At 45.4% G+C, this 13,939-nt stretch overlaps 2 protein-coding genes across 2 annotated transcripts in view; both read right to left on the bottom strand.

The window, feature by feature from the left end:
* LOC144697746 (uncharacterized) overlaps window positions 1-11,691 on the bottom strand; it is a 31,583-nt gene extending 19,892 nt beyond the window's left edge. Inside the window, 3 exon segments of the mRNA XM_078569753.1 lie at window positions 9,472-10,218; window positions 10,303-10,569; window positions 11,597-11,691. Coding sequence (XP_078425879.1) covers window positions 9,472-10,218; window positions 10,303-10,569; window positions 11,597-11,691 — 1,109 coding nt within the window.
* The window catches only part of LOC144698213 (uncharacterized), a 352,133-nt gene that overhangs the window by 89,644 nt on the left and 248,550 nt on the right, over window positions 1-13,939 (bottom strand). The window lies entirely within an intron of this gene.

The raw sequence follows: 13,939 nt of genomic DNA, 5'->3' as shown, positions 1-13,939 counted from the left end.
ATGTTCATTGGGGTCTGTTTCTGCTGATGTTAATAAACTCCAGCCCAGTTATAGTGGTTAATATTTTGGATAAAAGTCAAATAAATTAGCTTTGTGCTAAATGTACAGTGTGGCGAATCTTCTAGTATCTCTAACAGAAGTTAGTTCCTTTTGAAGTGCTCTCCCTTTCCCCATATCTGCCTCCTCACCTCGAACAACAAGTGTGAGAAGCTCATGGAGCTGCTTTGTCACTAAGATTGAGACAATCTGATCAGCTGCCTCTGCTGCTTCCCTCCCTTCCACTAACCTACCTGCAAAAGCTGTATCTGAAGTGCCTTCTTGTCCAAGCTCTGCACTTGCATCTTTCTCCAGTTTCTCTCCTATCTTCTATCTCCCTCAGCTCATCTTGTCTCTGAGACCTGCCTTCAGCTCCCTTGACACTATTCTTACTAAACTGCTGGCCATCCAACTTCCACATTTTACTCAATATACTTAATGGTTCTCTCTCTTTTTGTACTGTCCCTCTCACCTTTAAATCCGCTGTTGTCTCTCATCATAAGAAAATCCTTCAAACCCACCGACCCACTCTCTTTTCTCTGACTTTGTACTTGCTCGTAAACTGTTAGATCTCTAAATTTTTTCCAGTTTGGATCAAAGATTCATGACCTGAAGCATTCACTCTGTTTCCCTCTCCGTAGATGCTGCTCAGAGTTTCCAATGTTTTCTATTTTGAGGTCAAACAAATATACGAATTAGGAGCAGGAGTAGGCCACTCGGCCCCTCGAGCCTGATCTAATTGAGCTGATCTAATTGTGACCTTAACTCCACATTCCTGCCCACCCCGAAAACCTTTCACCTCCTTGCTTATTAAGAATCTAACTAGCTCTGCCTTAAAAATATTCAAAGACTCTGCTTCCACCACCTTTTGAAGAAGACAATTCCAAAGACTCATGACTCTGTGAGAGAAAAAAATTCTCCTCATCTGTCTTAAATGGGCCACCCCTTATTTTTAAACAGTGACCCCCCCCCCCCAGTTCTAGGTCAGATTTCCACCTAGAGTATTACAGTATTTTGTTTGGATCAGAGTGGATCAGTTTTCTCTGGAATGAGACAACAGTAACTGTCACCCTGTTCGACATGAAACTAAACTCACTGTTAATTCCTCATCACTAACAATGTTAAACACAAAGTTAGAAACAGAAATACCTGGAAAAACTCAGCAGGTCTGGCAGCATCGGCAGAGAAGAGTACAGTTGATGTTTCGAGTCCTCATGACCCTTCAACAGATCTAAGTAAAAATAGGAGAGGGGTGAAATATAAGCTGGTTTAAGGGGGGAGGGGTGGGGAGGAGGGGTGGGTGGTTGTTGGGACAAGCAAGCAGTGATAGGAGATAACCAAAAGATGTCACAGACAAAAGAACAAAGAGGTGTTGAAGGTGGTGATATTATCTAAAAGAATGTGCTAATTAAGAGTGGATAGCAGGACAAGCAAGGTGCAGATAGCTCTAGTGGGGGTGGGGTGAAATAAGACTAAAAGGGCATAAAAGGTATAGATTTAAAAATAATGGAAATAGGTGGGAAAAGAAAAATCTATATAAATTATTGGAAAAAACAAAAAGGAGGGGGAAGAAACGGAAAGGGGGTGGGGATGGAGGACGGAGTTCAAGATCTAAAATTGTTGAACTCAATATTCAGTCCGGAAGGCTGTTAAGTGTCTAGTCGGAAGATGAGGTGCTGTTCCTCCAGTTTGCGTTGAGCTTCACAGGAACAATGCAGCAAGCCAAGGACAGACATGTGGGCAAGAGGGTGGAGTGTTAAAATGGCAAGCGACAGGGAGGTCTGGGTGATGCTCGCGGACAGACCGAAGGTGTTCTGCAAAGCTGTCACCCAGTCTGCTTTTGGTCTCTTCCTCTACATCTTCCTCTACCTCTTCTGCAATTTCTGTTTCTGGTTCTGTTTTGGATTTCCAGCATCCGCAGTTGTTTGTTTTTAAACACAAAGTTTCCAGCCGGGATTGAACCGGACACTTTCTCATATAAAGTAAACGTGATAATCACTGCACTGGGGAAATGAGTGTGAATCCCCCCCGGACAGAGGGGAACTGACCATCCATCTCTAGCTCTAATTCCCAAACAGAAAATGCTGCCAAGAATCAGCAAGTCAGGCTGAGTCTGTGGCCGCTCTCAGCGTTTGAAATCGTCACAATGCCCGGGTGATTGACGGCAGCTCCGGACCAATAGGAAGAGAGGGCGGGCCTGGAGGAACACGCGTGAGCGGTTGGCCCTCCAACCAATCGGAGTGAATGAGGGGGCGGGGGCCGGGCTGTGACTGGAGCATGCGCAGTACAGGTAATGGCGATGGGGAGACGGGTCCACAATGGGTAAAGGGGGGGGCCGGCGGGGCGGAGGGAGCGATGGATCCACCGGGTGGACGGAGAGGCTCCGGAAACATGTTGTGTAAACCGCAAACCCCGGAAATAAACTGACCGGTCCACCTCCCCCGTTTGCACCGAGCGGGGCCGCAGCTCCCAGATCAATGAAGAGCCGGTTTGTATCAGGCTGGGCATTGGTTCCAGAGGTTGGTCTCTGGTCTCCAGTGTCTTTATCATTGAATGGTTACAAGACAGACAGAGGCCATTCAGCCCGTCCTGCCTGTGCTGGCTCTCTGCAAGCACAAATCAGCTAATCCCACTCCCCTGCCCTTTCACTAACAAGACCAGCAGCAGATATTACCCATCCCCAGTTACCTGTGGAGAAGATGATGTTTGACCTTCTTGAACCGCTGCAGTCCGTGTGGTGAAACTCTTTCGAGTTATCAACAAGCACAGATTGCAACTCTTTTCGAGTACAATCACAGTTCTTTGTTTCCGGGAGTGGGACATGAACCCACAACCCTCTGATTCAAAGGCGAGGGTGCTATGAACTGAGCCAAAGCTGACACCTCTCCGTGTGGTGAAGGTGCTCCCACAATGATGTTAGATAAGGAGTTACAGGTTATTCACCCAGTGAAGATGTAGGAACGGTGATATATGTCCGAATCAACAACAGCAATTTGTATTTATATAGCACCCTTCATGTAATAGACCATTCCCAGGTGTTACACAGGAGCTTTATAAAGCAACATTTGACAAAAAGTCATGTAAGGAGATATAAGGCCAGATGGCCAAAGGTTTGGTCAAAGAGGTAGGTTTTAAGGAGAATCTTAAAGTAGGAAAGGAAGATAGTGAGGTTGAGAGGTTTAGGGAAGAAATCCCAGAGCTTATGTCTTTGGCAGCTTGGGGTGTGGACATGATTAAAATCGGGAATGCTCGGGAAGCTGGAATGAGAGGAGTGCAGAGACCTTGGAGGGTTGCAAGACTGGAGGAGATGACAGATAGAGAGAGGCAAGACCATGGAGGGATTTAAAAACAAGGATGAGAAATTAAAAATTTTAGTGCTTTTTAAACAGGAACCTTTGTAGTTCAGTGAGCACAGGGGTAATGGGTGAACACGTCTTGGTGTGAGTAAGCACACAGGCAGCAGAATTTTGGATCACCTCAAGATTACAGGGATGTTGAATGTGGGAGGCTGGCGTGGTGTGTGTTAGGAGAGAGCCCAAGAACATCAGAAATAGGAGCAGGAGTAGGCCATTCAGCCCTTCAAGCCCACTCCTCCAATGAGATAATTTCTACTTCAATACCATTTTCCTGCACTTTCCCCGTGTACCTTTATGTTTTTAAGATGTAGAAATCTATCGATCTCAGTCTTGAACATACTCAATGACTGAGCCTCCACAATCCTGTGGGGCAGTGAATTCCAAAGATTCACCACCATCTGAGTGAAAAATTTCCTCTTTGTCTCAGTCCCAAATGGCCTGCCCTTTATTCTGAGACTCTCTCCCCTGGCTCCAGAACCACCAGCCAGAGTTAAGTCTAGAAATAACAAGGGAATGGATGACAATTTCTGCAGCAGACGAACTGAGACTAGGGTGGAGTCAGGAGATGTTACTGATGTGGGAATAGGCGGTCTTGGTGATGATGTGTATATGTGTTTGAAAGTTCATCTTGGGGTGAAATATTTTGCCATGGTTTTGAACAATCTGGTTCATCCTCAGACAGTTGGCAGGTAGAGGGATGGAGTTGGTGGCTGGGGAGTGGAGTTTAAAGAGGGGACTGAAGACCATAGCTTTGGACTTCCCAATATTTAAATAGAGTAAATTTCTGCTCATCCAGTACTGGATGTCAGTCAAGTCAGGATGGTGTGTGACTTGGATGGGAACTTGGAGGTGATGGTGTTCACATACACCTGCTACCCTGGTCCTTCTAGATGGTGGGGGTTGAAGGTTTGGGAGATTCTGTAAAATTGTGGAGCATTTGTAGGTCTATAAAATGCTGATCCATTTCCATCTGCCTCTCCCACTCCCACCCCGCCCCCCAACCCTCTCTCTCCTCTATCTGATTCCTCTCAATGTTTTCTTCTCTCTCTCTCTCCCCCACTTCTTTCCTTTCCTTCTCTCTGTCTTTCTTGGAACATAGAATTCTCTAGCCCGGAGATCTCTGGATGCTCCATCTTTAAATATATTTAAGGCTAAGATGGAGAGATTTTTAGTCTCTCAGGGAATCGAGGGATACGGGGAGTGGGCGGGAAAGTGGAGTTGCAGACCAAAATCAGCCACGATCGAGTTGAATGGTGAAGCAGGTTCCACAGGGTGTATGTTCTTATAGAGGCCAGAGTCTTGTGTAGGCCAGACTGGGTGGCAGATTCCATTGCCTAAAGGACATTAGTGAACCAGTTGGGTTTTTACAAAAAATGCAGCAGCTTTAATGGTCACTTCTTCCTAGTGCCAACCGTACAAATTACCAGGTTCATTCAGCTTAATTTTACAACCTGCCTTTGTGTTTTTGTGGGTTCTCTCTCACTCGTTTATTTTCTGTTTTAAATCAATTTCACAGGGTATTAGAAGGGCAGGGTTTGCAGTCATGAAATTCAAACCAAACATCACATTGGGACCTGACAGAGTCGCCCAATTTGCCATAACCTGAATATCATCGTATTTTGAACATGGAAGGAAAAAACACCATTCAGAGTGGGGAGAAACCGTGGAAATGTGGAGACTGTGAGGAGGGATTCAGATCCCCGTCTGAACTGGAAGCTCATCAGCGCTGTCACACTGGGGAGAGGCCGTTCACCTGCCCTGAGTGTGGGAAAGGATTCAGTCAGTCATCTAACCTGCTGCAACACAGAGAGCTCACACTGGGGAAAGGCCATTCACCTGCACCCAGTGTGGGAAGGGATTCACTCAGTCATACCACTTAGTGAGACACCAGCGAGTTCATAGTGGGGAGAGGCTGTTTACCTAACCCGAGTGTGGAAAGGGATTCGCTCAGTCATCCAACCTGCTGAAACACCAGCGAGCTTACACTGATGAGACCTTTTAAATGCCCAGACTGCGAGAAGTGCTATAAAAGTTCCCTGGACCTGACGCGCCATCAACTTATTCACACTGACGAGAGACCATTCAGGTGCTCTCACTGCGGGACTGGGTCCAAGCGATCGTCTGAATTCACTGTACACCAGCGAATTCACACTGGGGAGAGGCCAATCACCTGCTCCGAGTTTGGAAAGGGATTCACTCAGTCATCTGCACTGGTGACACACCAGCGGGTTCACACTGGGGAGAGACCGTTCGCCTGCTCCAAGTGTGGGAAGGGATTCACAGATCCATCCACCCTGCTGAAGCACCAGAGTGTTCACATTGAAGAGAGACCTTTTAAATGCCCAGAGTGTGGGAAGTGCTATAAAAGTTCCCGGGAACTGATGTCCCATCAACGTGTTCACACTGATGAGAAACCTTTTAAATGCCCAGACTGCAGGAAGTGCTATAAAAATTCCGGGGACCTGATGCGCCATCAACGTGTTCACACTGACGAGAGACCATTCAGGTGTTCTCACTGTGGGACTGGGTTCAGGGGCTTAGAACAACTCATTGTACACCAGCGAATTCACACTGGGGAGAGGCCGTTCACCTGCATCATGTGTGGGAAGGGATTCACTCAGTCATCCACCCTGCCGACACACCAGCGCATTCACACTGGGGAGAGACCGTTCAGCTGCCCTGACTGTGGGAAGGGATTCACTGCTTCATCCACCCTGCTGAAACACCAGCAACTTCACAGGTAACGATGGTGAGGGGATATTGCTGTTAATCACATCCAGGACTGAACCATGTTCATTGGCGTCTGTTGCTGCTGATGTTCATAAACTCCAGCCCAGTCATATGGACTAATACTCTGTATAAAAGTCAAATAAATCAGCTTTGTGTGAAACACGGTGTATTCAATCTTTTTAATATCTCTAACATAAGTTAGTTCCTTTTGAAGTGCTCTCCCTTTCCCCGTCTCCTCCCTCCTCACCCCCAACAACAAGTGTGAGGAGGTCATAGAGCTTTTTTGTCACTAAGATTGAGACAATCTGATCAGCTGCCCCTGCTGCTTCCCTCCCTTCCACTAGCGCACTGGGCAAAACTGTCTCTGAAGTGTCCTGTTGTCCGAGCCCTGAACTCGCATCTTTCTCCAGTTTTGCTTCTATCTTCTATTTCCCTCAGAGATCACCTAGTCCATGAGACCTGCCTTCTTCTCTCTTGATTCTCACTAAACTGTTGAGCATCCAATCCTTGGCACCTCCTATTTCTCATCTACAAGCTGCCACGAGATGACATCATCCAACGCACCATGTTAATTTTCACATGTACACTGACAACACCCAGTAATACATCCTCAACATCCCTCTCCATTCCTCCACTATTTCTAAATTGTCAAACTGCTTATCCGACATCCAGTACTGGATCAGCAGAAATTTCTTCCAATTAAAAATTGGGAAAACCAAAGCCATTGTCTTCAGTCACCACTATAAATTCCGTTCCCTAATCACTGAGTCCATCCCTCTCCCTGGGAACTGTCTGAGGCTGAACAACACTGTTTACTTATTTTATATTGTCTGTCCATGTTTTTCCTACCAAAATCCATCACCTCACACTTCTCCACATTGAACTTCATCTGCCACCTATCTGACCATTCCCAGCTTTGTTTCATCTGCAAACTTTGAAATTATCCCCTGCATACCAAGATCTCAATCATTAATATATATCAGGAAAAGCAAAGGTCCCAATACTTCCCTGGGAACTCCACTACAAACCTTCCTCCAGCCTGAAAAATATCCATTGACCACTGCTCTCTGCTTCCTATTCCTCATCCAATTTTGTATCCACATTTCTACTGTTTCTTTTATTCCATGAGCAATAACTTTTCTCACAAGTCTGTTGTGTGGCACTGTATCAAATGCCTTTTGAAAGTCCGTGTACACCACATCTACAGCATTACCCTCATCGACCTTTTCTGTTACCTCTTCAAAAAACTCCAGCCAATTAGTTAAATACAATTTCCCGTTTAGAAATCCATGTTGGCTCTTCCTTATGAACCCATATATTTCCATTTGTCTGCTAATTCTATCCCAAATAATTGTTTCTAGAATCTTGCCCATTTGCCAATTGTTTCAATAATCAGGATCCTATAAGGTGAATGACCAGGATGCTATTATAGTAATAATCAGAGTTCAAATACTTTAATAATCCCCCCCCCCTCAACCGCTGAAGCCCCCTCCCCACCCCGCACAACAACTCTCGTCCACTCAAATTTTCACTTGGGGTCACATGAGGAATTAAAATGTGGTCACACTGGGAAAAAGTTTGGGAGGCACTGATTTAAACAACAGCTATCTGGACTTTAAATGCACTTATCTCATGACTCATCTCATTATCAATGTCACATCTCCCTGTTCTATCTCCCTGATAGAAGTTATTATTATTCGGGGTTATCAGGTATCGTTGTGGGCTGTTGTTTTCGGTGTAGGCATCTGTTTCACTCCATTCTTCACCCCGAACCTGTCGGAAGTGGTGACGTCAAACTGTACAGCCACTGCACGTTGTCATGAAAGGAGTGGATGAGACTGAACAGCTTTGGGGGACAGTCAATTTTCTCCCAAATCTTGTAGAGTCCTGCCCTGCTAACGGTGTCGAATGCTTTACTGAGATCTACGATAGTGAGGTAAAGAGGTATATCCTGTTCCCTACACTTCTCTTGTAGTTGGTGTATGGAGAAGATCATGTTCACTGTAGATCTGACAGCACAGAAACCGCACTGTGCTTCTGGATACACTCAGTCTGCAAGTAGATGAAGTCTTTAAGCAAGACCCCAGTGAAGACCTTCCCAGTGACTTTAAGGAGTGAAATGTCCCTGTAGTTGTTGCAATCTCCTCTGTCACTTTTATTTTTCAACATTATGATGATTTTTCCATCACCCATGTCCTGTGGAACAGATCCTACCTTCCGACAGAGAAGGAGGAGCTCAAGAAGGTGTGACAGTAGATGAGACATTCCTTGCTTGAGCAGTTCAGCTGGAATTCCATCCTTGCCGGGTGCCTTTCTGCTTGCTAAGCAATCAATAGCCTTTGTGAGTTCAAGTGGTGAGGTTTCATCATCCAATTCAACCATGAAACTGCTGGAGAGAGTCAAACAGAGACTGGGAGATGTCTGTCTCATGGGAGTACAGCTCACAGTAATGTTCAACCCAGCAGGACATATGTTTACTTCGAATGGTGAATACTCTACCAGCTGCTGATTTCAGGGGGTCAACTTTGGTGATGGTCGGACCAAGCGCCCTCTTGATTCCATCATACATAACACATCGATTTCCGTTGTCACCAGGAGTTTGGATTTCTTGTAGGTTGATTCAGTGTTTATTTACACAGTGTCTCCCTGTCTTTTATATGAATATCTTGGCTACTTTCAAGTTATGCAGTGTTCTAACTTTTGGATTTAAGTTGTGCATCAGGTGGGCTTTGTTTTTTGCTTCAATGGCAGATGTCATCTCTGTTGAGTAGGTCACAAACCAGTCTTTGTTGTGGGTTCCACCTTTACCAAATGTTGCTGCTGCTGTGTCAGAAATGATTGAACTCAGCGACTTCCAAACTTCATCAATATCGATGTTGTTTGATGAAGCTTTTATTGATGTGCCTGTAAAATATTTTACTTCTTTGTTTCATGTTCCTTGATAATTTAATTTCATAAAGGAGGTGTCAATCTGAAGAATCTGTAAGTCAGTCAGAATTGTCAGCAAGGATAATCAGCATTTTCTAATTGGAGATGTTAATCAGGAACCTTTCAGACACAGAATCGTAGATTTTGCACCAAAGATCAATTTAGGATTGAAATAAAAGTTCATAACTTTATTATCACCTAGTTCCTGGTAAGAGTTCTTGAATCAAGGGGAAATATCACAGATGGTGCTTTTAAAAAGGGACATTGCAATCCCAAAAGGCAGCAACACCTTCAGAATATTAAACTCCAGCCAGTTACAATGTTGCTAACATCAACAGAAACAAACTAAATATTGACAGACAATCAATCCTGGATGTGATTCACAGCAGCAACAACAGCAGAATCCAACCCCTGCAGTCACTTATGAACTCGCTGGTGTGTCAGAAGATTGGATGACCGAGTAAATCCCTTCCCACACAAGGAGCAGGTGAATGGCCTCTCCCCAGTGTGAACTCGCTTGTGCACATTAAGATCAGATGAAGACCTGAACCGCTTTTCACAAACAATACAGCTGTACGGCTTATTTTCTGTGTGAATTCGCTGGTGTGACCAAAGGCCAGATGAATGAGTGAATCCTTTCCCACATACAGAGCAGATGAATGGCTTCTCCCCAGTGTGAACACGTTGGTGTGCAGTGAGGTCGGATGACTGCCTGAAACTTTTTCCACAGGAAGTACAGCTGAATGGCCTCTCCCCAGTGTGAATTCGCTGGTGTAACATGAGGCTGACTGACTGAGTAAATCCCTTCCCACACACTGAGCAGGTGAATGGTCTCTCCCCAGTGTAAGTGCGTTGGTGTGCAGTGAGGGTGGATAACTGCCCAAAATGCTTTCCACAGTAAGTGCAGCTGAATGGCTTCTCCTCAGTGTGAACTCGCTGGTGTACCACCAGGTTGGCTGATTGGGTGAATCCTATCCCACACATAGCACACGTGAATGGTCTCTCACCAGTGTGAACACGCTTGTGTGCATTGAGGTTGGATGAGGACCTGAACCTCTTTCCACAGTAAATACAACTGAACGGCCTTTCCTCAGTGTGAATTCGCTGGTGTAACATAAGGCTTGCTGACTGAGTGAATCCTTTGCCACACAAGGAGCAAGTGAACGGCCTCTCCTTAGTGTGGTCTTGCTGGTGTGCAATGAGGTTAGATGAAGACCTGAACCTCTTTCTACTGGACATGCCGCTGAATGGCCTCTTCTCAGTATGAACTCGCTGGTGTTTCAGCAGACTGGATGACTGAGTAAATCCGTTCCCGCAATTGGAGCAGGTGAATGGCTTCTCCCCAGTATGAATTCTCTGGTGTGCAGTGAGGGTCGATGACTGCCTGAACCTCTTTCCACAGGAAGAGCATCTGAATGGCCTCTCTTCACTGTGAATTCGCTGGTGTGACATGAGGCAGGCTGTCTTAGTAAATCCCCTCCCACACTCAGAGCAGATGAACGGCTTCTCCCCAGTGTGACTGCATCGATCGATTTCCAGCAGGCATGGATAATAAAATCCTTTACCACAGTCCTCACATTTCCATGGTGTTCCATGGTTTCTCCATGGTGTTGGCCCCAATGTGACTGCGTTGATGGTATTCCAGCCGGGATGGATAATTGAATCCTTTACCACAGTCCCCACATTTCCATGGTTTCTCCATGCTTTGGTTACCTTGTGTCTCTCTAGTTTGAATGATCGATTGAAGCCTTGCCCCACACTGAACAAGTGTACGGTTTCTTTCCACTGTGAATGGTGTGATGTTTTTTTCTGGCTGTATAACTGGTTAAAGCTCTTTTCACAGTCAGTGCACTGGAACACTCTCACTCAAGTGTGTGTGTGTCTCGGTGATTTTCCTGTCACACTGATGTTTATTTTTTTCCCTCAAACAGAACAGTAAAACATTACTCCTTCTACATTCGAAAGGCTGATGATATTCAGGTCCTGGTGAACCGAGTGACTCTATCAGATCTTGATGTGATATTTGGTTGGAACTTTCCATCTGCAAATCCTCCCGTTCTAATATCCTGCAAAATGAGTTTACAAAAATAATTACTTTAAGTCCAAGATAGAAATCGGAACAGACAATTCTTGTTTCTACGGAACATTTTTTTCTTCTCTTGTTCCCCTAAAGCTGTAAATTCCCGTCCCACACAGTCTCCCTCCTCCCTGGGCTGAAATCCAAACCCATCTCACCATCTCCACAGTTTATTTCCTCCACTCCCAGTTCCCTTTCTCCCTGTCCCCTGCCTGGGTTCAGTTCTCCAGCTCCTATCCACAGAGTGACAATAAAATCAATGAACCCATCATTTTCTCTCCTGGCCCCGCCTACCGTTACGTCACGGGAAGATTGCGCATGCGGTCTGCTCCCCGCTGGACCAAGATGGCGGCTGTGAAAGTGGGCCTGTTCTCAGGAGAAAAGCGCCGGAGCTGCAAACGTGGGTTCCCCAGGTTTTTCTTCGAGTTTTGAGACCTTTATCAAGCATTTAGAAACCATCCCCGTTCACCGGCCAGCTTCATCGCTCCCTCTGGATTTCTGGATCATTACCGGCTGCAGATGCGGAGAAGGAGCGTCTCTGCCCATCGCTATCACATCACGCATGCTCCAAACAGTGATCGGCACTGCGCCTGCGCACGGCTCTCGTGTGGTGTAGATAGGGGACATTCACCACCGCGCGGAATGCTGGGTAAGGATCTCGCCATCGAAAGTCCTAATTAGTGAACACTGATTGTCTTTTACTATGATGTGGAGATTGGGGCGCGAGTCGGGCAACAGATAAATTTAAGAACCAAATTATATAGAAACCCAAGAGCTCAGACCCTCCATTATCCGTCAGAAAGAAGGGGAATAGTAATTGATGGAGAATCGGGAATCCCTCAGAAGTTTTCCAATACCACAGCAATGGCAGAAGAATCCAACACCCCTCCCCCCCCCCCCCACCACCCCCACCAGTCAAACGTGATCTCAGGAGATCGGAAGGAAGAGCCTGCAAGACTAAAATAGGGCTCATTCACGTGGACACTCTTGGTCATGTATTTTCAGTTATGCTGCCACATATCAGTAACACAGGGAATTATTTTTCATTCATCACTGTATGCAGGTGTCACTGGCTAGGCAAGCATTTATTGCCATCCCTTACTGCCCTTGAGATCACTGCCCTTGGTGATCCATCTTCTAGAACTACTGCAGTCCATGAGGATTTTAGTTTCTCTGAGCAGTTTTGATTCAACCATGTGGCTTTTAGACCATTTCAAGGGTCAAGCACATTGCTGTTGGGCTGGAGTCACCCGCAGACCCATGAGGTTGGGATGGCAGGTTTCTTGTCCTAAAGGATGTCCAATGGACGCCCAGTTGGACAATCCTATAGTTTTATGATCACTGATACCAGCTTTTATTGTACATGTTTATTCCAGATTTATTTAATTAACTGAATTTAAAATCTCTAACTGCTGTGGTGGGATTTGAACTCACATCTCCAGATTATTATTCCAGTCTCTAGATTACTAATCCAGTAATGTAACCACTATGTAATTAGAATGCCCAAATTCAGATTGAACAAATAGGTGCTGTGCTCAGAGCTACACCAAGGCGCTCCTTCACTTGGAGCCAAAGGAAATGTTTCAAAGACAATCTCAAAGCCTCCATGATGGTGTGCTCTATGAACATAAACACTTGGGAAGCAGATGCCCAATCACGACCTAAAGTGGTGATTCATCCTCAAACATGGCATCAAGACTTTCCAATCAACAAGAACAGCCAACAAGAGATGACCAGAGAGGGCAGTTGCTCAAGCCAACAATCCACCACCAACTCTACTGGCTGAGAACCCCCATAATCCTCACTGTAGGAAGAGCTTGCAAGGCTAAGATAGGGCTCATTATTCACCTGTGAACCCACTGACATCTCACTGCCACCCAGTCATCCAAAAGAAAGAATCATCCCCGACATAAGGGATCACCAATGGACAACCACGATGTTATCATACCCTTCTTTACCTGGAGATCAAATGCCTGATATACAATTGTAGTAGCAGTTAGCAACCTGATGTGAACTCCATGTGGTATTTTAGTGCATAACTTGAACAATTTATTTTGAGTGTGTTTATGTTAAATGAGTTAACGCTTGATTTTCTAAAGCACTGGTTAGACCTGAGCAGGAATGCTGTCTTCAGCTCTGGGTATCACATTTGAAACAGGATGTCAAAGCCATAGAGAGGATGCAGAAGAGATTTGCTAGAATTGTACCAAGGATAAGAGGCTTCAGTTACATGGAAAGACTGGAGAAACTGGGATTGCTTTCCTCAGAACAAAAGGGCTATGAGATGTGATAGAGGAGTTCAAAATGATGAGCGGTTTTGACAGAAGGAAAGAAGGAGGAAGGCTCTCCAGAAGGTTCAGTAACCAGAGGACTTAGATTTAAGGCGATTACCAAAAGAACATTTTTTTAAGCAGTGAGTTGTTGTGATCTGGAATGCACTGCCTGCAAGGGTGCTGGAAATAGATTCAATAGCAACATTCTTGGGAGAATTGGGTGAAAAGTTGAAGGGAAGAAATATCCAAGTCTATGAGTAAAGAACAGGGGAGTGGGACTAATTCAATCGCTACACTAATGAGCAGGTACAAATACGATGAACTGACCACCTTCTTTTGGCAGCATCTGAAGATAATGGTGGATGATGCTACCCAGAATGCTCCATGTGGTAGAATACAGCCTATAAACATCAACAGGGATGCAATGCTCAGATTTTTCTCCCTTTCTCTCATGAAGCTGCTGTGTGATGGTGGGTTTCAATCCTAGTCACTATTTACCCTCCTGTCCAGTGCCAATTGGTAATTCTGAGTTTGTGATC

The sequence above is a fragment of the Cetorhinus maximus genome, chromosome 23 (assembly GCF_964194155.1).
Source record: "Cetorhinus maximus chromosome 23, sCetMax3.hap1.1, whole genome shotgun sequence".
Lineage (NCBI taxonomy): Eukaryota > Metazoa > Chordata > Chondrichthyes > Lamniformes > Cetorhinidae > Cetorhinus > Cetorhinus maximus.
This window is presented reverse-complemented; position numbering and strand designations above follow the sequence as displayed.